The 20601-nt window shown below is 62.3% G+C and overlaps 2 protein-coding genes across 3 annotated transcripts in view; one reads left to right on the forward strand and one right to left on the reverse strand.

Moving 5' to 3' along the window:
* Positions 1 to 578: 578 nt before the first annotated feature.
* On the reverse strand, positions 579 to 7421 carry PPM1N (protein phosphatase, Mg2+/Mn2+ dependent 1N (putative)). The gene is made up of 5 exons (XM_065570716.1): positions 4871 to 7421; positions 3840 to 3957; positions 3405 to 3516; positions 3118 to 3178; positions 579 to 2585 (listed from the first exon to the last, which is right to left on the reverse strand). Exons 1-5 carry the CDS (start codon positions 5774 to 5776, stop codon positions 2556 to 2558), a joined length of 1227 nt encoding a protein of 408 aa, XP_065426788.1. The 5' UTR covers positions 5777 to 7421; the 3' UTR covers positions 579 to 2555.
* A 469-nt stretch (positions 7422 to 7890) lies between these two features.
* The window catches only part of RTN2 (reticulon 2), a 38381-nt gene continuing 25670 nt past the window's right edge, over positions 7891 to 20601 (forward strand). The window contains exon 1 of one of the 2 annotated variants that reach the window (XM_065570710.1): positions 7891 to 8156. In XM_065570710.1, the coding sequence (XP_065426782.1) occupies positions 8126 to 8156 (31 nt within the window). In that variant the 5' untranslated portion in view covers positions 7891 to 8125. The remainder of the gene's footprint in view (positions 8157 to 20601) is intronic. The other variant, XM_065570712.1, reaches the window with a different exon arrangement.

Here is a 20601-nt window from a genome sequence, read left to right on the forward strand (position 1 = left end):
CCAGACCCTCCTGCCGAGCCTCACGCCCCCTGCACTCAGAAACCCCCCCGATGAGCTCCACTCCCTCTATGCCTGGATGACCCCGAAAGCCACCTGGATCCCCAACTTCACTGAACCCCAACCAGCTATACCTGAGTCCCCACCCCACTGAACCCCACTCCCCCAGCATCTGGACCCCCCACTAAGCCCCCACAGCTAGACCCACTTGCCAAGCTCTATTCCCCCCCCACACCCAGACCCCCCCTGCTGAGCCCAACCACCTTTACCTGGACCCCCCTGCAGAGTCCCATTGCCTTTGCACCAGAACCCCCCCAACAAGCCCCTGTGTGTCCAGATCCCTCCCCACACCCAGATCCCCCACTGAGCCGCCCGCACCCAGATTGCCCCCCACAGAATCCTCTCAACCCACACCTGGATCCGCCCCACACTAAACCCTTCCACGCTTGGATCCTGCCGGGCTGAGTCTGTCTGCCCACACCTGGTGCTCCCGGCACAGAGGGGCAGCGCCCTGAGGTGTTTCTGGGACAGGCCCAGTCCTTGCGCTGTGTCAGGGTTGGGTATAGCAGTGTGATCTCCCACCTCCGTGCAGCCAGTGGCCTGTGCTCCCCAATGCCATGCTGGAGCTGCCAGATTTGACAAATAAAATTTGCAGACTTGCAGAATTTTAAAATATTGTGCGCAGAATTTTTATTTTTTTGGTGCAGGAGGCCCTCAGGAGTACCATTTACATAGCAGGTAACCAGAGCTCTCGAGCAGGGGCGGAGCCAGCCAGACATCGACCCAGCCAGAGAGAGCAGCTTGGTCTGCGTTTTCCTTTCCAAAGAATCCACTGCAAAGGGTCACTGGGCTTTAAAGCCGGGGACTGCGTGACGAAGTGGGGGATTTTCTTATTTTTCCCTTGTTTTTCCAATGGTTTGCATGCGGAGGGGGTGGGACTCAGTTTCCCTGGGTGTTACTGGTTTAACAAGGTGCAGGGAGAGGGAATTTATTGTTACAGAGGACCGGAGAGAGACCCCAGACAATGGCCTGGAGGACGGATACCCCAGCAACTGGTGACCTGGAGGCCCAGCTCAGGAGTCGCAGCCGGTTCTGGCCAGTGGGAGGACAATGGGCTGCGGAGAGAGGACCCCAGTGACCTGACCAGCCGGTTCCAGCCAGAGGAGGTCCAGAGGATGGCTGAGAGGAGAGGAGGCTCAGGCGACCCTGTTTACCTGGAGAGAAGACAATGGACAGAGGCGGGGCCTGGGGCTGGTGATCTCAGATGCCCAGCTGGGAAGCAGAGGGGCTCGGGGCTGGAGAGGGGGAGCAGGCAGAGCCCACCTGGATGCAGAGAGACTGGGATGTGCTGTGCTGTGGGAGGCCAGGCCTGAGGCCCTGAGAGTTTCCTGCGCTGTGTTCAACGCTCAATAAACCCTCCTGTTTTATGCTGGCTGAGAGTCACTCCGGTCTAGAGAACAGGGTTGCATCAACCCCTTTGGGGGGTGGAGGCCCCAGGGGTCCAGAGCAAGTGGACTCCCTGAGGGGACCCATAGCGAGAGACAGGCGTGCTAAGGCTCAGAGAGGTGCAGTTCCAAGAGGCGGAGGGGCTTAACCCCCGGGAGAGAGTGAACCCCCGAGAAGGGCTGTCACTCTGAAGGGGGTTCCCCCCAGGGACAGCACGGGGCCAAGAGTGGGCACGATCTGTGAGTCCGGGACAGACTGACACTCGAGTGACCAGCCGTGGCAGCAACTGGCTCCCCGCGTGTTACTGGGCTGTAACGCTGGGGGGATCCCGGCTCCCCGCGGCGTTACTGGGCTGTAACGCTGGGGGGATCCTGGCTCCCCGCGGCGTTACTGGGCTGTAACGCTGGGGGGATCCCGGCTCCCCGCGGCGTTACTGGGCTGTAACGCTGGGGGGATCCCGGCTCCCCGCGCGTTACTGGGCTGTAACGCTGGGGGGATCCTGGCTCCCCGCGGCGTTACCGGGCTGTAACGCTGGGGGGATCCCGGCTCCCCGCGGTGTTACCGGGCTGTAACGCTGGGGGGATCCCGGCTCCCCGCGGCGTTACTGGGCTGTAACGCTGGGGGGATCCCGGCTCCCGCTGCTCAGGCAGTTATGGACGCTCACCGACACGCTGCTTAGACGGCTGTGGCCAAGCCCAGGCTGGTATGGGCAGGAGGGACGGGCACGACCGCCTACCTGTCCCCAGTGAGATGGAGCAGCGTGGGACCAAGGGAAGCCCCCTGTCTCCGTATGATTCAGGAGGGGGATGGGAACGCCACGGCCGGGAAGAGGACGCCTCCTTGGCTCTCCAAACAGAGACAATCCACTCTGGGGTGCCAGGCCGGGGGCACTCCAGTGTGGCGATGGGGGGACACGCGCAGGCCCTGGCAGCATCCGTCCCCTTGTGCTGTGGCATTTCCTCTGGTGCCAGCGCAGAGCCCGGCAGAGCCGTCGGGGATGGGGAATATCGGGGGGCCTGTCAGAGCCGGCTGGCGGGGGCACGTGGAGCTGTCAGGGAAAGGGGTGATCCAGTATCCTTGTCCCATGGGCGCCTCTGCCCCAAGAGGTCTGCTCAGCAGGGGGCGCCGCTCTCACAAGGTCCCTGCAATGGAGCAGACAGCAACAGGGATGTTACATGGGCCCAGACCCGGGGGGAAAAGGGGGGCGAGCGCAGGCTACAGGCCGGGGTTTACAGGGGATGCTGGGAGTGCAAGGGGGGGGAATGGGATGGGGGACAGAGTTGCTGGGGTGGGGAGGGGAGTGGCTGGGTTGGAGGCTGTGTGGTGGAGAGAGAAGGGGATCATGGGGTGAGGGGAAGGGGGCTGGGCTGGGGGCTGTGAGAGGGCAGGGAGCTGGGCTGGGGGCCATGGGGCAGAGGGAACAGGGGCTGGGGGCCGCGAGGTGGAGGGGGCTGGGGTGGGGGTCACGGTGTGGAGGGAGCTGGGGGGCATGGGATGGAGGGGGCAGGGGCTGCGGGGCGGAGGGAGCAGAGGGTGGGGGCCGCGGGACGGAGGGAGCCGGGGGCTGGAGGCCCAGTATGGAGGGGGCTGGGGTGGGGGCCGCGGGACAGTGGGGGCGGGAAGCTGGGGGCGGAGGGAGCGGGGGCTGGGGGCCGTGGGTTGGTCAGTCCTTACCGACATCTGGGCCTCATAGCTCCGTCGCAGGCGCTCGTAGGCCTCCATGATCACGGCCCTTCTGCAAGGGGACAGCAGGGGTCAGCCCAGAGGCAGTGCCTGGCCCCCTCGCTACCCCACCCCTGGGGTCCCCTGAGGTCCAGGGGGTTCTCACCCCCTCCCGTCCCATGGAGCCATAGGGCAGGCCCTCAGGGCGCTGTGAGCCAGACCCCAGCCTGGGGTGGAGGCACCATGTGCCGGGGGTGCCATGTAGTGGGGGGCGCTCGCTGTGGGGGGTCTGTACTCACTTGCTGGCCAGACCCCCGCCGGGGGGCAGGCTGGGGTTCACCTCGGTCGCCAGGCACCGGAAGATGGCCACAAGGCTGGCAGCCCCCTGCTCCTGCAGCTCCCCATACAGCTCTGTGGGGAGAAGGGCTGGCATGTGACTGGCTCTGCCCAGGCACTCAAAGCCCCGCTCTGCCCCCCCTCTGCGCCTGGTTACCCGCTGCCCCTGCCCCCGTCCCTTCTCACCCATCTCTCTGCCTCTGCCCTCCCCCTCCCCTTCGCACCCCTGCCCTCCCCTTGCTGCCCCTGCCCTCCCCCTACTCCCCTCCCCCTCCCCCCCATGGCCTGAGGGGCAGTAGCTGGCACAGGCAGGCGTGGGTGCCTCCCGCTCTGGGTCCCATGGTCTAGCTGCCCCATAGCCAAAGGCCTGGTGCTGCCCAGGGCTCGACCTCACCCACCTGCCACCCGGCTCTCCAGGTGGGCGTCCAGCTCCCTCTCCTTCTGCAGGGCGGCCTGGGAGGTGCCAGGGGCCCCCCGGAAACACACCACCATGCAGGTCATGTTGTCGCGGCTTCCCTGGGCAGGGGAGAACCAACCGGGTCAGGGGGGGAGCGAACGTGGGGACAGGCGGTTGTAGGGGCCCTGATAGGTCATTAGAATGGTGGGAGCTCATGGGGGCATTATGCCCGGATACGGCCCAGTGTGGAGCCCGCGGGCCCATACAACAGCCAGATAAGGAGAGCAGCCTGATCTGCACCTCCCCAGCCCAGCGCAGGAAATCCATCGAACCAGACAGTGTTGGGGGGGGGGTCCCTCATCTCCCCCCACCCCCGCACCAAACCTTTGGCCAGGCGGAGATAACAGAACCATTGTCTGCTGGAGGGGAAAGGCCCTATGTCCCACTCCCTTCCCCCTGAGCCAGGCAGTCCCTGCCCTGGGGTTGTATGGGAGCCGGTGCCCCCTACAGGAGACAGGTCCCATGTCTCATTCCCTCCCCTCCACCTTCCCGCACCAGCCAGTCCCCTGCCCTGGAGTCAGTGCCCCATTGACAGTAAAGGTCCTGTGCCTCATTCCCCGCTCCCTGAGCCAGCCAGTCCCTGCCCTGGGGCCGGATGGGAACCGGCGCCCCCTAGAGGGGAAAGGCCCCATGACCCACTCCCCTGAGACAGCCAGTCCCCGCCCTGGGGCCAGATGAGAGCCAGTGCCCCCTAGACGGGAAAGGTCCCAGGCCCCACTTCCTGCACCCCTGAGCCAGCCAGTCCCTGTCCTGGGGCCAGATTGAAGCCGGCGCCCCCTAGAGGGGAAAGGTCCCATGCCTCATTCCCCGCTCCCTCAGCCAGCCAGTCCCTGCCCTGGGGGCGGATGGGAACTGGTGCCCCCTAGAGGGGAAAGGTCCCATGTCCCATTCCCTGCCCCACTCCACCCTGCAGCTAGCTGGAAGCCAGCGACCGCTAGAGCCCAGCGGCCCTGCCCCCCATCCATGCCTCACCTTGTAGAGCCCAGCGTCCAGGACCTCCTCGCACACGGCCTGCGGGTCCCCGCCGAGCAGCAGGCGGGAGCGGACGAAGGCGCAGAGCCCCTCGGTGTCGAAGGCGTCCCAGACGCCGTCGCAGGCCAGCACCAGGAACTCGTCCTCGCCGGGGGAGCGCGCCAGCTCGTACACCTCGGGCTCGGGCGACACCAGCTGCTCCGTCTGGCCCCGCCAGGCCACGGCCTTGTAGTCAAAGTCGCCCAGGGCGCGGGAGACGGCCAAGGAGCCATTGACGCGCTGCAGCAGGACACTGCCGCCGGCGTTCTCGATGCGCTCCCGCTCCCGCGGCCGGCTGGGCTTGTGGTCCTCCGTGTAGAAGGTGAGGCGGCCGGCCCGGCACAGCAGGGCCCGCGAGTCGCCCAGGTTGATGAAGTAGAGGTGGCCCGGCGAGACCAGCACGGCCACGGCGGTGGAGCCGGCGTGCTCCCACCCCTCGGCGCGGGCCAGCGCCTGCATGTGGCTGTCGATGCGCAGGAAGCCCTCCCGCACCGCCTTCTTCACGGCCTCAGGCGACTCCGCCTCCCCTGTGAAGGCCTCGCCCACCACCACCTCCCCCAGCAGGTGGCGGGCGCAGAACTGCGCCACCGTGCCGCCCGCGTGCCCGTCGTACACGGCAAAGAAGGCCCAGGTGGCCAGGTCGCCCGGCAGCTGGGGCTGAGCCGTGTGAGTGTCCTCCATGTGCGCCCGCCAGCCCTGCATGGCGCCCAGCCCATAACGCAGCCCGCCCCCCTCGCCTCGCTGCAGCAGCTTCTCCGTCCGCGGCGCCTCCAGGAAGGAGCCGGGCCCCTCGCCACGCTCTGCCTTGAAGAGACGCGAGACCACCCGCTCCGCCTGCGACACCAGCAACCGCACAAAGGTGGCCATCCTGTGCCCTGGGTACTCACCCTGTTCCCAAGCCTGGTGCCCCCGACCAAGTGCCCTGGGGAATCACCCGGTGCCCGGGCCTGGTGCCCTGGGCCGTCACCACTCGGCACCAGCCCTCTGATCTCTGGCAAGTTTCAGTTTCTCAGCCCCAGGGGCTGACCCCTGCACCTGCCGACTCCCCGGGGCCTTCCTGGCGCCCCCCGTGGTGCTGTGCGGCCGGCTCGCCCCCTGGCAGCCCCAGGGACACGTGCACTGCAGGGGCTGCGGGGGCTCTGTCCTCCCTGGCACCGTAATTCCTCATCCTGCAGCTAAATATGGAACGTTAAATCTCCTAATGCCTGCCTGGCCATGGCCCAGCCGGCAGCTTGGGCCATGCAAGGCTGGGGTGTGGGTAGCGGGACCCCGGGCCAGCCCCCCCCAGCCGCCGTGGGTGTTCTGCAGAGTGCAGACAAGTTGGCAAGCGAGCGGCGGGCTGGATGGGGAGGGGCCGGGAATAAGGGGGATGGTGGGAATGCAGAGCAGGAGGGGGTGGATGAATGGGTGGGTGGGTGGGTGTGGAGGGGATGGACAGGGTAGGGAGTGGAGAGGGACCAGGGAGATGGAGGGGGCTACGGTGACAGAGAGCAGTTGGAAGGGGGGGGAGGGCAGGGGGTGAGATGCAAGCGAGGAGGGGACCAGGCCCAGGATTCCATCACTAAAGAGTCCATTTTCCCATAGGCCAAGCTGTCTGGGGGCCATTCCCTTCAGAGCCGGGGGAGCAGCAGCAGGGCCCAGCTGGGGTTGTGGGGGAGGGGAATAGCAGGGCCCAGCTGGGGTTGGGGGGGAGGGGGAGCAGCAGGGCCCAGCTGGGGTTGTGGGGGAGGGGGAGCATCAGGGCCCACCTGGCCTAGGCTACTTTTCTCCCAGTTTGAATTCAGGGCTTCTCCCCACATCGCTTCACATAGAAACTTGACTTGTTTTCACTTCCTGTCCCAAATTGCTGGGCACCGTTGCTGGGTGACTGTATTCATATATCCTACCTCCCCTCAGAGGTGGCTGCATCTCAGCACCAGCCGACTGATCCCTGTATAAACAGACCTCACGCCCCACCCCAGAGGTGGCTGCATGGCATTCTGGCAGCACCGGATGTGAGGGCCTGGTGCTAGAGAAGCGTTGGGTCGTTACTAATGTGGTGACTCTCTTATGCCCAGAAGGGGGCGGTGCTGTCCCCTGGTGGTTCCCAGGTAGGGGGTGGGGCAGCGCAGGGTCCGTGCCACCCCGCTCAGCCTGGCGTCCCAGGCTGGGCTACACCTGTGGCAGATGTTCAGCTCTGGCCTCGCCCTCAACCCGCCGGGGGGAGTGATGCCCGGTGTCCCACTGTGCCACCCACCACCATCTCCATGGAGATGCCCTGTCCCCACAGGCCCTACCACCTGCAGCCTGGGTGCTGAGCCAGGGGCTACAGGTCTGAGTGCTTGGGGTGGCATGAGAGTGAGTGAGGAGGGGCTCAGAGTGCCAGGGGGGCATGGCATGGGGTGGGGGGCAGCGGTTTGGAGTGACCCGGTGGAGAAGGGGAGCCTACCCTAGCCCAGCATGGCCCCCACGACTACCCCCCACACACACTCCCATCCCATCACGCCATTAATTCCTCTTTCCCCAGAGCGCTCTGAGCCATGCCCCACCCCCCCCTCTCTGCCCACCCCAGGATCTACCCCCCCTCCCTCACCACCCCTCCAGGACCTACCCTCTATGCCTCCCTCTGCACCCACCCCCATCCCTTCCTCTCCACCCCTCCAGGACCTACCCCCACCCCTCCCTCTCTGCCCACCCCAGGATCTACCCCCCATCCCTCCCTCTCCACCCAGCACAGGACCTACCCCCACCCCTCCCTCTCCACCCTCATAGAATCATGGAAGATCAGGGTTGGAAGGGACCTCAGGAGGTTCTAGTCCAACCCCCTGCTCCAAGCAGGACCAATTCCCAACCAAATCATCCAGCCAGGTCCCTCCAGGATCCAGCCCTCACCCCTCCATCTCCATCCCCACCAGGATCTGCCCCCCACGTTCTCTCCCTTCCTCTGCGCCTTTGTCTCCGTCCCCCTTTGTCTGCGTCTCCCCCCCCCCCCACGCTCCCGCCCCTCGCCTTTGTGAGCCGCCGCCCGCCCTCCTCCGCAGCCCGCCCCCCTCTCCCGCAATCGCTCGCGGGCCGGCGCGGAGCGGAGCGGAGGGGGCACCGAGCTGCAGAGCCGCGGCTTCCCCACCCGGCCGGCCGGCGGCAGCAGCATGGGGCCGGGGAGATGAGAGCCGGGGGCCGCCGGGGGGCAGCGCCGCCGCAGCGCACCGCGAGCCCCATGAAGGGAACTGCGGGGCGATGGGGCAGGTCCTGGGGTTCGCCCACTGCAGTAGGTAGCGGGCGGGGCGGGGCGCGGGGATCGGGCCCGGGGGGGAGGATCGGGACTGGGCGGGGGGATCGAGCCCGGCCGGGCGTGGGGACCAGGGGCAGGGTGGGGGCTCGGCCCCGGGGGGGGGAGGATCGGGACTGGGCGGGGGGATCGAGCCCGGCCGGGCGTGGGGACCAGGGGCAGGGTAGGGGCTCGGCCCCGGGGGGGGGGGAGGATCGGGCCCGGGCGTGGCGGGATCGGGTCCGGTGCCCCCGTGCGCCCCAGCCCGGCCTGGCGCTCTAGCGGCTCCCGCTGCGGTGCTCGCGGGGTCCCCGGACGGAGCCGGGCCGCTGGGGAGCCGCCGCGGGGGAATCTCTCTCCGGCTCCGCTGGCGGCTGCCCTGCGCCCCGGGGCCAGGCCATGGCCCGGGCGCGGCGGCAGGCGGCTTCCCCGGGGCTGCAGGGCCCCTGGGCGGGGCGCGGCGCGGGCTCCGGGCCGGTTCAGCACCTGGGCTGGGCGGAGAGCGGCAGCCGAGGGCCTTGGGGCTGAGCTAAGCAGGGACCCCCGGGAGGTGCCAGGGGCGGGTGCCAGGCCCGTGCCGCAGCAGGTGCCCCCATGGGCTCCGCTCCCCGCCCGCCTGCAGGGATTGCGCTGCTGAGCGCTTTGCTCTGGGGAGCTGGGGGGCCGGGGATTATTACGGTACCAACTATGAGCCCCAGCCATGGGGCAGGCCCCCACTGTGCCGGGGCTGTACATTTTTACTGCTATTGGGTGTGTTACTATACCAGCTGGGAACTCCAGCCACGGGGCAGGCCCCCATTGTGTCAGGTGCTGTACATTTTTATTGCTATTAGGTGTATTACAGTAGTGCCTAGGACCCCCTGCCACGGGCCAGGCCGCATTGTGCCAGGTACTGTACATTGTATAGCTATTAGGTGTATTATGGTAGGGCCTAGGACCTGCAGCCATGGGGCAGGCCCCACTGTGCCAGGCCCTGCACACACACAGCCCTGAACATCCCTCTCGGGAATTTACCACTGAGACTTTCTGAAGGGAAATTCACTTTCGGCAACATTGAACATTTCTCAGGAAAATGTCCGTTTTGCGGCAAATTTTCCATTTTCTGTCAGAAAATCGTTCCCAGCCCCCTGGCTCCTCGGCCCCTGGGTGGCCGTGGCTTCATGGTGCTTGGCTCCAGGCAGCTCCCTAGACGCGCCCCAGGGAGCTGACTTCATTCCTGCTTCAGGACCATGCGGGAGGCGTTTGGTCCCAGTCATGGATTAAAAACAAAGTTCCAAAAACTCTTAAGTATTTGGTAAACCAGGAATTTCATTTCCCAGCCGTCATTCACGGGGACTCGATCAGGGAGCATGGTTGGGGCTAACCCCATTCCCGCAGTGGCACGAGGGGGCGCTGTGCTATAGGGCACAGGCAGGGCTGACCCATTCCCGCAGTCGCACGAGGGGGCGCTGTGCTATAGGGCACAGGCAGGGCTGACCCATTCCCGCAGTCGCACGAGGGGGTGCTGTGCTATAGGGCACAGGCAGGGCTGACCCATTCCCACAGTCGCACGAGGGGGCGCTGTGCTATAGGGCACAGGCAGGGCTGACCCATTCCCGCAGTCGCACGAGGGGGTGCTGTGCTATAGGGCACAGGCAGGGCTGACCCATTCCCGCAGTCGCACGAGGGGGCGCTGTGCTATAGGGCACAGGCAGGGCTGACCCATTCCCGCAGTCGCACGAGGGGGCACTGTGCTCTGGGGCACACTTGCAGGCAGGGCTGACACATTCCCGCAGTCGCACGAGGGGGCACTGTGCTATAGGGCACAGGCAGGGCTGACCCATTCCCGCAGTCGCACGAGGGGGCACTGTGCTCTGGGGCACACTTGCAGGCAGGGCTGACCCATTCCCGCAGTCGCACGAGGGGGCACTGTGCTCTGGGGCACACTTGCAGGCAGGGCTGACACATTCCCGCAGTCGCATGAGGGGGCACTGTGCTATAGGGCACAGGCAGGGCTGACCCATTCCCGCAGTCGCACGAGGGGGCACTGTGCTCTGGGGCACACTTGCAGGCAGGGCTGACCCATTCCCGCAGTCGCACGAGGGGGCACTGTGCTCTGGGGCACACTTGCAGGCAGGGCTGACCCCAGGGCGCCAGCGTTACTGACTGTTCCCCAAGCGAGAAGCTGGTCAGAGCCCTGCAGTCGAGACTCAGCCCTTTGGGGAGGAGCCTGGGGAACTGGAAGGTGAATGAGTCAGGGCCTTAACCTCAGTGATTCAAAGGACAACAATCTCCCACCAGCAGCACAGCGCCCCCTACCAAGCCCTGTCCCAACCACACGGCGCCCCCTGCTGAGCCCTGCCCCAACCACATGGCGCCCCCTGCCGAGCCCTGCCCCTGGATGCATGGTGCCCCTACCAAACCCTGTCCCAACCGCATGGCGCCCCCTGCCGAGCCCTGCCCCTGTCTGCACGGCGCCCCCTGCTGAGCCCTGCCCCTGGATGCATGGTGCCCCTACCGAACCCTGCCCCTGGCTGCATGGTGCCCCTACCAAACCCTGCCCCTGTCTGCACGGGGCCCCCTGCCGAGCCCTGCCCCTGTCTGCACGGCGCCCCCTGCCGAGCCCTGCCCCTGGATGCATGGTGCCCCTACCGAACCCTGCCCCGGCTGCACGGGGCCCCCTGCCGAGCCCTGCCCCTGGCTGCACGGCACCCCCTGCTGAGCCCTGCCCCTTGCTGCACGGCGCCCCCTGCTGAGCCCTGCCCCTGGATGCATGGCGCCCCCTGCTGAGCCCTGCCCCTGTCTGCACGGCGCCCCCTGCTGAGCCCTGCCCCTTGCTGCACGGCGCCCCCTGCTGAGCCCTGCCCCTGGATGCATGGCGCCCCCTGCTGAGCCCTGCCCCTGTCTGCACGGCGCCCCCTGCCGAGCCCTGCCCCTGGCTGCACGGCGCCCCCTGCTGAACCCTGCCCCAGCCGCACGGCGCCCCCTACCAACCCCTGCAGCACAGTGCCCCTCCCTGCACCCCCACCCCTTTCCTCACAGCAGCTGGGTTTTGCCTTGACCCCCACCGTCTTGACCAGACCTGCCAGGGAGCCAGACAGTTTGGGGCAGGAGGAGGCTTCTTCACCGGCCAGGACCCTGGCACTGGCCCAGCTCCTGCATTAACCCCCTGTCCTCCACATGGCGGGGCTCTGAGCAGCTGTGGGGAGGGGGTGATGTCAGGCCCCGGAACAGCTGTGGTGGGAGGTGGCAGCACCTGCCTGCCTGCCCGTCTGTGGGGAGAGAGACCTGCCTCGGCCAGTGGGGCTCGCACAATGGTGCCCCCTGCTGGGCAGCCTGAAATAGGCCCCCTGGGTCTGGCTAGGGGCTGCCCCAAGGGTCAATGTCCCAGCAGAGGGGTTGCAAGGTGAGCCACCCCCAAGGACCCCAGCTCAAATCAACCCGTCTCTGAATCTCCCCAGCAAACTGCCCCTGCATGCAAAGGGTCTGCTAGAGACAGACAAGCCTGCGTGTATTGGGGGGCAGTTAGAGCAAGGGGGTGGTGATGGGTGGAAGGGGTCTGGGGGAGGGAGAGGAGCAGAGTGGGGGACAACGCGGGGGGGGAGGAAGGATGCAGCTCGGGCGCTGGAGAGATCCCCTGGGTCTTTGCACACAGGTACTTACATCCAGCAGCAGAAGGGGGCATCCTCCCCTTGGGTTAGTGAGGACGCTGGTCAGCAGGGCCGGGAACAGGAGAGTGTTTGTTGCAATGGATGTTCTAGTCGGCACCTGCCCACAGTCTGGGCGTCGGGTGAGGCTGTGGGTTAGATTGCGCTGCTTGGAATCACGGCTCAGGGTTTGGTCTGGTAAGCCGGCCTTGGAGCGGCAATGCAATGTTGTTTTGCTCGCTCCGCCACTTCCGCTGCAACTCTGCCATCCAGCAGGAGATTAATACCAGAGATTAATGGCAGCTCAGTGCTGCACAGTGGGGTTTTTTCTGTCTCCCTGAATGGGAATACCAAAAGGGACACTGGGCATCATCTCTCACCAGCTAACTTGGCTGAAACTGCCCGGATCCCTTCCCAGCTGCTATAGAAGTACGTGATGGTGGTTTGGTACAAATTCTCCAGTAGCTCTGCATTCTCTTTGGCCTAGAGGAAATCAGGAACCATGGGTTTCCTGCGCTCCGCCCGGCGCTCCGGCCGCGGGAGCAGGACCACGGGTTTGCCGCACTCTGCCTGGCGCTCTGGCCTTGAGGGCTGGGACGGGGGCTTACCCCACTCCGCCCGGCACTCCGACCCTGGGGAGCAGGACCACGGGTTTGCCGCGCTCCGGCCGTGAGAGCGGGGCTGGGGGCTTGCCCTGCTCTGCCAGGTGCTCCGGCCGGGGGAGCAGGACCACAGGTTTGCTGTGCTCCGCCCGGTGCGCCGGCCGTGAGGGCTGGGCCGGGGGCTTGCACCGCTCCGCCAGGCGCTCCGACCCTGGGGAGCGGTACCACGGGTTTGCTGCGCTCTGCCAAGTGCTCCGGCCGGGGGAGCAGGACCATGGGTTTGCCGTGCTCTACCCGGCGCTCCGGCTGTGAGAGCGGGGCCGGGGGCTTACCCCGCTCCGCCAGGCGCTCCGCCCCTGGGGAGCGATACCACGGGTTTGCCGCGCTCCGCCCGGCGCTCCGGGCGGACACACTCCCTCATGGTGGGTCTTGGGGTTTTCAAGAAGAATCCATGTTCTCTGCTTCCTGAGTGCTCTCACCAGTCTCTCGTTCCCACTCCGCCACTCCCGCTGCAACTCTGCCATCCCGAGCGCCTGCAATCCAGCAGCAGATTGTGGAGTATGCCTGAAAGCCATCATCATATGTATGACTTTTAGCCGCCCTCGGAGCAGCAATGCAACGGGCCCAGATAATCTTCATCCAAGAATATTCAAGGACCTGGCACATGGAATTGCAAGTCCATTAGCAAGAATTTTTAATGAATCTGTAAACTCAGGGGTTGTATCGTATGACTGGAGAATTGCTAACATAGTTCTGTGACGAACTGGGACTGTTCTTACTGTGGTGTGTGAATGCTGACAGGGGAGTGTGGCTAGGATAGTCTGCATTGGGGGATGGGAGTCTGCCCGAAGGCGAATACCTGAGCGTGTAACATGAGAACCCAGGAAGGGGTTGGAGGCCAGGTGACATCTTGGCCCGGGAAACTGAACATCCAAATAAACCTTCTGCTTTACTGGCTGGCTGAGAGTCATGGTGAATCGCAGGAAGCCGGGGGTGCAGGGCCCTGAGTCCCCCAATACTCTGTGACAACTGGTGGCAGCGGCGGGATCTACTGCACCCCGTGGATGGCGCTTCCTGCAGTAAGTGACTGGGGAGCAGTAAAACGAAGGGGGATTGACGGGGACCAGGCATGCTGAAGAGTGAGAGAGAGACGGTTATTACCCCTGGGAGTGTGTGACCAGCGAGAAGGACTTTTGCAGTAACAGGGTCCCCCGGGGGGATCGCAGCGAGTGGTCCCAGGGGCGGAGGAGTCTGCAGCTCGACCCTGGCAGAGAGGTGGTGACCTCGAGAAGGGCTGGCACACTAGGGGTCCCCCTGGGAACTGTGGGGAGCTGTGAGCACACAGGCCGGTGAGTGGCCAGCAGGAAGATGTATGCCAAGCGGCTTAAGAGCGACCTGGTGGAGCTGTGCAAGCAGAGGGGGCTGCGCATTGGGAGGTTCACCAAAGAACAGCTCATTGCCCGGCTGGAGGCGGGAGATCGCGCAAATGAACTGATCCCTGTGTCTCAGGGAAGCAGCCTGGCAAAGGCAGCGCAGGCACCAGTGTCTGTCCCAGCTGGGAGTGGTCAGCCGGCTGCTGAGGGCTTCCCGAGACCCCTCCTTCCTATGCCTAGGGGAAGGGTGGGGAGGAGCCAAGCAAATACCGAGGGCGCCGTGACCCCCCCGGCCAGCAGGGGATCCTCCCGGCGACGTTCGGCATCCGTGGAGCGGAATTGGCTGGAATGGGAGAAAGAGCTAAAACTGAGAGAGCTGGAGGATCGTGAACAACAGAGACAGCATGAAGAGAGACAGCGTCAGCATGAACGGGAGGAGAATGAGAGACAGCGTCAGCATGAACTGGAACTGGCGAGATTGAAGGGCAGCGAACCCCCGGCTGCGGTGAGTGAGGGGGGACCCAGGACTGCACGGAGCTTTGATAAGTGCATCCTGGCCCCACGCAAGGAGGGGGAGGACATGGATGACTTCCTGGATGCCTTTGAGACGGCCTGCGAGCTGCACCGGGTTGTTCCCGCGGACAGACTCCGGGTCCTTACCCCCTTACTGGACCCCAAAGCCGTGGCATTGTACCGCCAACTGGAAGAGGCAGAGAAAGGGGACTACGAACTATTCAAAAAGGCCCTGCTCCGCGAGTTTGGGCTGACTCCTGAGATGTACCGGGAAAGGTTCCGGAGTCAGGATAAAACCCCTGAGATCTCATATCTGCAACTAGCCGTCCGCATGGAAGGATACGCCAGCAAGTGGGCTGATGGGGCCCAGACGAAGGAGGACCTGGTCAAACTGCTGGTACTGGAGCAACTGTATGAGCGGTGCCCATCCGACCTGAGGCTGTGGTTGGTGGACAGAAAGCCAGAGAACCCGCGACATGCAGGCCGGCTGGCCGATGAGTTTGTAAAGAGCCGGTCAGGAGATAACAGGGAGGAGTCCCAAAGGAACAGTCCCACCACAACGCAGAGAGAGAGTCACCATGGGACCTCCCCGTGGGAAAATACAGAAAAACCCCACCAAAGGGGAACATCCGGCGTCAGGACCATCCGACCCACTCAAGGGGACCCATGGGACATGGGCTGCTACCACTGTGGCCAAAAAGGCCACATACGGGCCCAGTGCCCCAGGGTCAGGGACAGACTGAGCAGACCAAACCCACAGAGGGTTGACTGGGTAGAGACCCAGCCGGGCGAGAGGCAGCATTCCCAGGGAAGGGGGGCTGGCAGAGTACCACCTGCTAAGGAGGGAGGAGAGCTCCAGGCCAGCTCCTCTAGGGGGCTGGATGCTCCAGACTCAGGGTTTTTGGTTTATACGGTAGGCGCGGGGCTGTCCCTCCGGAGAGAGTACCTTGTTCCCCTGGAGGTGGATGGGAGGAAGGTCAATGGATACTGGGATACGGGCGCAGAGGTGACGCTGGCCCGGCCCGAGGTGGTGGCCCCAGATCAGGTGGTGCCCAACACCTACCTGACCCTGACGGGGGTGGGCGGAACACCAGTCAAAGTGCCCGTGGCAAGGGTACACCTGAAGTGGGGAGCCAAGGAGGGCCCCAAGGATGTGGGGGTACACCCGTATTTGCCCACTGAGGTATTGATGGGGGGGGACCTGGAGAACTGGCCAAGCAACCCCCAAAGGGCACTGGTTGTGACCCGCAGTCAGAGCCGGCGAGGGGCACTGCGCCCTGGCCTTGGGGGGGTGCCTTGCCTGAGGCGCAGGACCCTAACCTGGTGGGGAGGGAACGCCCAAGGACACGGCTCAGGGAGGCTGCAGCTTCAGACCCAGCGGGCGAGAAAGAGCAGGTGGCCATCCCTGTCCCAGCTGCTGAGTTCCAGGCCGAGGTGCAGAGAGATCCCTCCTTGCGGAAGATAAGGGACCTGGCCGACCTCAATGCGGTACAGACCATGGGACGAGGTGGCCGGAAAAGGTTCCTGTGGGAGAAGGGGTTCCTGTACCAAGAATGGGCTCCCCCAGGGAAAATGGAGTCAGGGGGGATCAGGAGGCAGCTGGTGGTACCCCAGAAGTATCGCCGCCAGCTGCTGTGCCGGGCCCATGACATTCCTCTCTCAGGGCACCAGGGAACCTGGCGTACCCAGCAGAGGCTGCTACGGAGCTTTTACTGGCCTGGGGTCTTTGTTACTGTCCGACAGTACTGCGGATCCTGTGACCCCTGTCAGAGGGGGAGGAAGGCCTGGGACAAGGGGAAAACGGCTTTAGGACCCTTGCCCAGCATAAAGGATCCTTTCCGGAGGGTGGCCAAGGTTAAAAGGGCGGCTCTAAACCAAGAGAGCCCAAAGCACAGACCTCCAGACTGGAGCGCTGGGAGAAGACCACAGCCCAGTTGGAACCCCAGAGGTATGGGGGTGGGAAAAGGGCACAGGCCGCATAAACCTTCCCACATGCGAACTGCGAGTGCCATCAAGCACCCCCGACCTAAGGGGGGGCGTGAAACTGGAGGGGCCTGGTGTAATTCTCACCAAGGAATGGGAGGGATGCGGGGGCATCCATGGGAACGGGGGTAGGTTCGAACTTCCCCGGGTCACTGGCTAAAGTGACCCTGCTCAGTTTGGTCTCGAAGGGGGGAGATGTGACGAACTGGGACTGTTCTCACTGTGGTGTGTGAATGCTGACAGGGGAGTGTGGCTAGGATAGTCTGCATTGGGGGATGGGAGTCTGCCCAAAGGCGAATACCTGAGCGTGTAACATGAGAACCCAGGAAGGGGTTGGAGGCCAGGTGACACCTTGGCCCAGGAAACTGTACAAAGGCTGTGGGAGGGGTCGCTGAAGGCAGAGTGTTGGAAGCGAGCTGGAGAGATGGCTGGGAGACAGAGATGGCTCTGACCCCCCAAAGGGGGGGGGGGGCTGAGATGCCCTGGGACCCCAAGCTGGACCTAACTGAGGGGGGCCCTGTTGTCTGTGCCTGCAAGACCTGTCTTGGACTGTATTCCTGTCATCCAAATAAACCTTCTGCTTTACTGGCTGGCTGAGAGTCATGGTGAATCGCAGGAAGCCGGGGGTGCAGGGCCCTGAGTTCCCCAATACTCCGTGACAAGTTCCTATCTTTAAGAAAGGGGGAAAAAGTGATCCAGGCAACTACAGGCCTGTTAGTTTGATATCTGTAGTATGCAAGATCTTGGAAAAATTTTTGAAGGAAAAAGTAGTCAAGGACACTGAGGTCAATGGTAATTGGGACAAAATACAAGATGGTTTTACAAAAGGTAGATCATGCCAAACCAACCTGATCTCCTTCTTTGAGAAGGTATCAGATTTTTTAGACAAAGGAAATGCAGTGGATCTAATTTACCTCGATTTCAGTAAGGCATCTGATACGGTTCCACATGGGGAATTATTAGGTAATTTGGAAAAGATGGAGATCAATATGAAAATTGAAAGGTGGATAAGGAACTGGTTAAAGGGGAGACTACAATGGGTCATACTGAAAGGTGAACTGTCGAGTTGGAAGGAGGTTACTAGTGGAGTTCTTCAGGGATCGGTTTTGGGACCAATCTTATTTAATCTTTTTATTACTGACCTTAGCACAAAAAGTGGTAATGTGCTAATAAAGTTTGTGGATGACACAAAGCTGGGAGGTATTGCCAATATAGAGAGGGACTGGGATAGCCTACAGGAAGATCTGGATGACCTTGTAAACTGGAGTAATAGTAATAGGATGAAATTTAATAGTGAACAGTGCAAGGTCACGCATTTAGGGATTAATAACAAGAACTATTGTTATAAGCTGGGGAGGCATCAGCTGGAAGTAACAGAGGAGGAGAAGGACCTCGGAGTATTGGTTGATCACAGGATGACTATGAGCCGCCAATGTGATATGGCAGTGAAAAAAGCTAATGTGGTCTTGGGATGCATCAGGCGAGGTATTTCCAGTAAAGGTAAGGAGGTGTTAGTACCATTATACAAGGCACTGGTGAGACCTCATCTGGAATATTGTGTGCAGTTCTGGTCTCCCATGTTTAAGAAGGATGAATTCAAACTGGAACAGGTACAGAGAAGGGCTACTAGGATGATCCGAGGAATGGAAAACCTGTCTTATGAAAGGAGACTCAAAGAGCTTGGCTTGTTTAGCCTAACCAAAAGAAGGCTGAGGGGGGATATGATTGCTCTCTATAAATATATCAGAGGGATAAATACCAGGGAGGAAGAGGAATTATTTAAGCTCAGTACCAATGTGGACACAAGAACAAATGGATATAAACTGGCCATCAGGAAGTTTAGACTTGAAATTAGACAAAGGTTTCTAATTAACAGGTGTGTTGTGAGCAAGACACGAGAAGTCATTCTTCCACTCTACTCTGCTCTGGTTAGGCCTCAGCTGGAGTATTGTGTCCAGTTCTGGGCACCGCATTTTAAAAAAGATGTGGAGAAATTGGAAAGGGTCCAGAGAAGAGCAACAAGAATGATTAAAGGTCTTGAGAACATGACCTATGAAGGAAGGCTGAAATAATTGGGTTTGTTTAGTTTGGAAAAGAGAAGACTGAGAGGGGACATGATAGCAGTTTTCAGGTATTTAAAAGGGTGTCATAAGGAGGAGGGAGAAAACTTGTTCACCTTAGCCTCTAAAGATAGAACAAGAAGCAATGGGTTTAAACTGCAGCAAGGGAGGTCTAGGTTGGACATTAGGAAAAAGTTCCTAACTGTCAGGGTGGTTAAACACTGGAATAAATTGCCTAGGGAGGTTGTGGAATCTCCATCTCTGGAGATATTTAAGAGTAGGTTAGATAAATGTCTATCAGGGATGGTCTAGACAGTATTTGGTCCTGCCATGCGGGCAGGGGACTGGACTCGATGACCTCTCAAGGTCCCTTCTGTGACGGAGCAGGGAGCAGGGCAGATTTGACCTGGGAATGTTGCAGGGGGATTGCAGTGGGGATGTGGGACTTCCCTTGAAGGAAGCTACCTGAGCTGTAACCTGAGCCAGGAACGGGGGTGGGGAGAATTAACACCTTCTGCCCGGGAGACTGAACAAAGGAGAGGAGCAGCGGGAGGAGTTTGGAGTTTAGTTTCGGTTGGGGCTGGGTGGTGCAACGCAGGGAACCCCAAGCTGGGGTCTAAGCTCCCTGAACCTCCCAGAGGGACCTAATTGAGGGGGTCTGGTCGTACCTACACGCTCTGCTTGAGACTGTGTTCCTGTCCTTAAATAAACCTTCTGCTTTACTGGTTGGCTGAGAGTCGCAGTGAATCTCGGGAAGAGGGGTACAGGGCCCTAACTCCCCCACAATCCGCAACAACTGGTGGCAGCGGCGGGATCTACTGCACCCCGTGGACGGCGCTTCCTGCAGTAAGTGACTGGGGAGCAGTAAAACGAAGGGGGATTGACGGGGACCAGGCGTGCTGAAGAGTGAGAGAGAGACGGTTATTACCCCTGGGAGTGTGTGACCAGTGAGAAGGACTTTTGCAGTAACAGGGTCCCCCGGGGGGATCGCAGCGAGTGGTCCCAGGGGCGGAGGAGTCTGCAGCTCGACCCTGGCAGAGAGGTGGTGACCTCGAGAAGGGCTGGCACACTAGGGGTCCCCCTGGGAACTGTGGGGAGCTGTGAGCACACAGGCCGGTGAGTGGCCAGCAGGAAGATGTATGCCAAGCGGCTTAAGAGCGACCTGGTGGAGCTGTGCAAGCAGAGGCGGCTGCGCATTGGGAGGCTCACCAAAGAACAGCTCATTGCCCAGCTGGAGGCGGAAGATCGCGCGAATGAACTGATCCCTGTGTCTCAGGGAAGCAGCCTGGCAAATGCAGCGCAGGCACCAGTGTCTGTCCCAGCTGGGAGTGGTCAGCCGGCTGCTGAGGGCTTCCCGAGACCCCTCCTTCCTATACCTAGGGGAAGGGTGGGGAGGAGCCCAGCAAATACCGAAGGCGCCGTGACCCCCCCGGCCAGCAGGGGGTCCCCCCGGCGAAGCCCGCCGGCCAGCAGAGGATCCTCCCGGCGACGTTCGGCATCCGGGGAGCGGAATTGGCTGGAATGGGAGAAAGAGCTAAAACTGAGAGAGCTGGAGGATCGTGAACGACAGAGACAGCATGAACGGGAGGAGAAAGAGAGACAGCATCAGCGTGAACGGGAGGAGAAAGAGAGACAGAGACAGCATGAACGGGAGGAGAATGAGAGACAGAGACAGCGTGAACGGGAGGAGAAAGAGAGACAGAGACAGGAGAATGAGAGACAGCGTCAGCATGACCTGGAACTGGCGAGATTGAAGGGCAGCGAACCCCCGGCTGCGGTGAGTGAGGGGGGACCCAGGACTGCACGGAGCTTTGATAAGTGCATCATGGCCCCATACAAGGAGGGGGAGGACATGGATGACTTCCTGGAGGCCTTTGAGACGGCCTGCGAGCTGCACCGGGTGGATCCCGCGGACAGACTCCGGGTCCTTACCCCCTTACTGGACCCCAAATCCGTGGCATTGTACCGCCAACTGGGAGAGGCAGAGAAAGGGGACTACGAACTATTCAAAAAGGCCCTGCTACGAGAGTTTGGGCTGACTCCTGAGATGTACCGGGAAAGGTTCCGGAGTCAAGATAAAACCCCTGAGATCTCCTATTTGCAACTAGCCGTCCGCATGGAAAGATACGCCAGCAAGTGGGCTGGTGGGGCCCAGACGAAGGAGGACCTGATTAAACTGCTGGTACTGGAGCAACTGTATGGGCGGTGCCCATCCGACCTGAGGCTGTGGTTGGTGGACAGAAAGCCAGAGAACCCGCGACACGCAGGGCAGCTGGCTGATGAGTTTG

The sequence above is a fragment of the Chrysemys picta genome, chromosome 17, assembly GCF_011386835.1.
Source record: "Chrysemys picta bellii isolate R12L10 chromosome 17, ASM1138683v2, whole genome shotgun sequence".
Taxonomy (NCBI): Eukaryota; Metazoa; Chordata; order Testudines; family Emydidae; genus Chrysemys; species Chrysemys picta.

Bases quoted from the DNA above. Each gene is read 5' to 3' on its own strand.
- PPM1N (XM_065570716.1), bottom strand. From the start codon at position 5,776: ATGGCCACCTTTGTGCGGTTGCTGGTGTCGCAGGCGGAGCGGGTGGTC. The intron at 3,179-3,404 runs GTGAGTACAGAC...GTCCCCTTGCAG, and splicing joins GGCGGGGGTCTGGCCAGCAA to AAGGGCCGTGATCATGGAGG. The intron at 2,586-3,117 runs GTAAGGACTGAC...GCTCCATTGCAG, and splicing joins GCTATGAGGCCCAGATGTCG to GGACCTTGTGAGAGCGGCGC.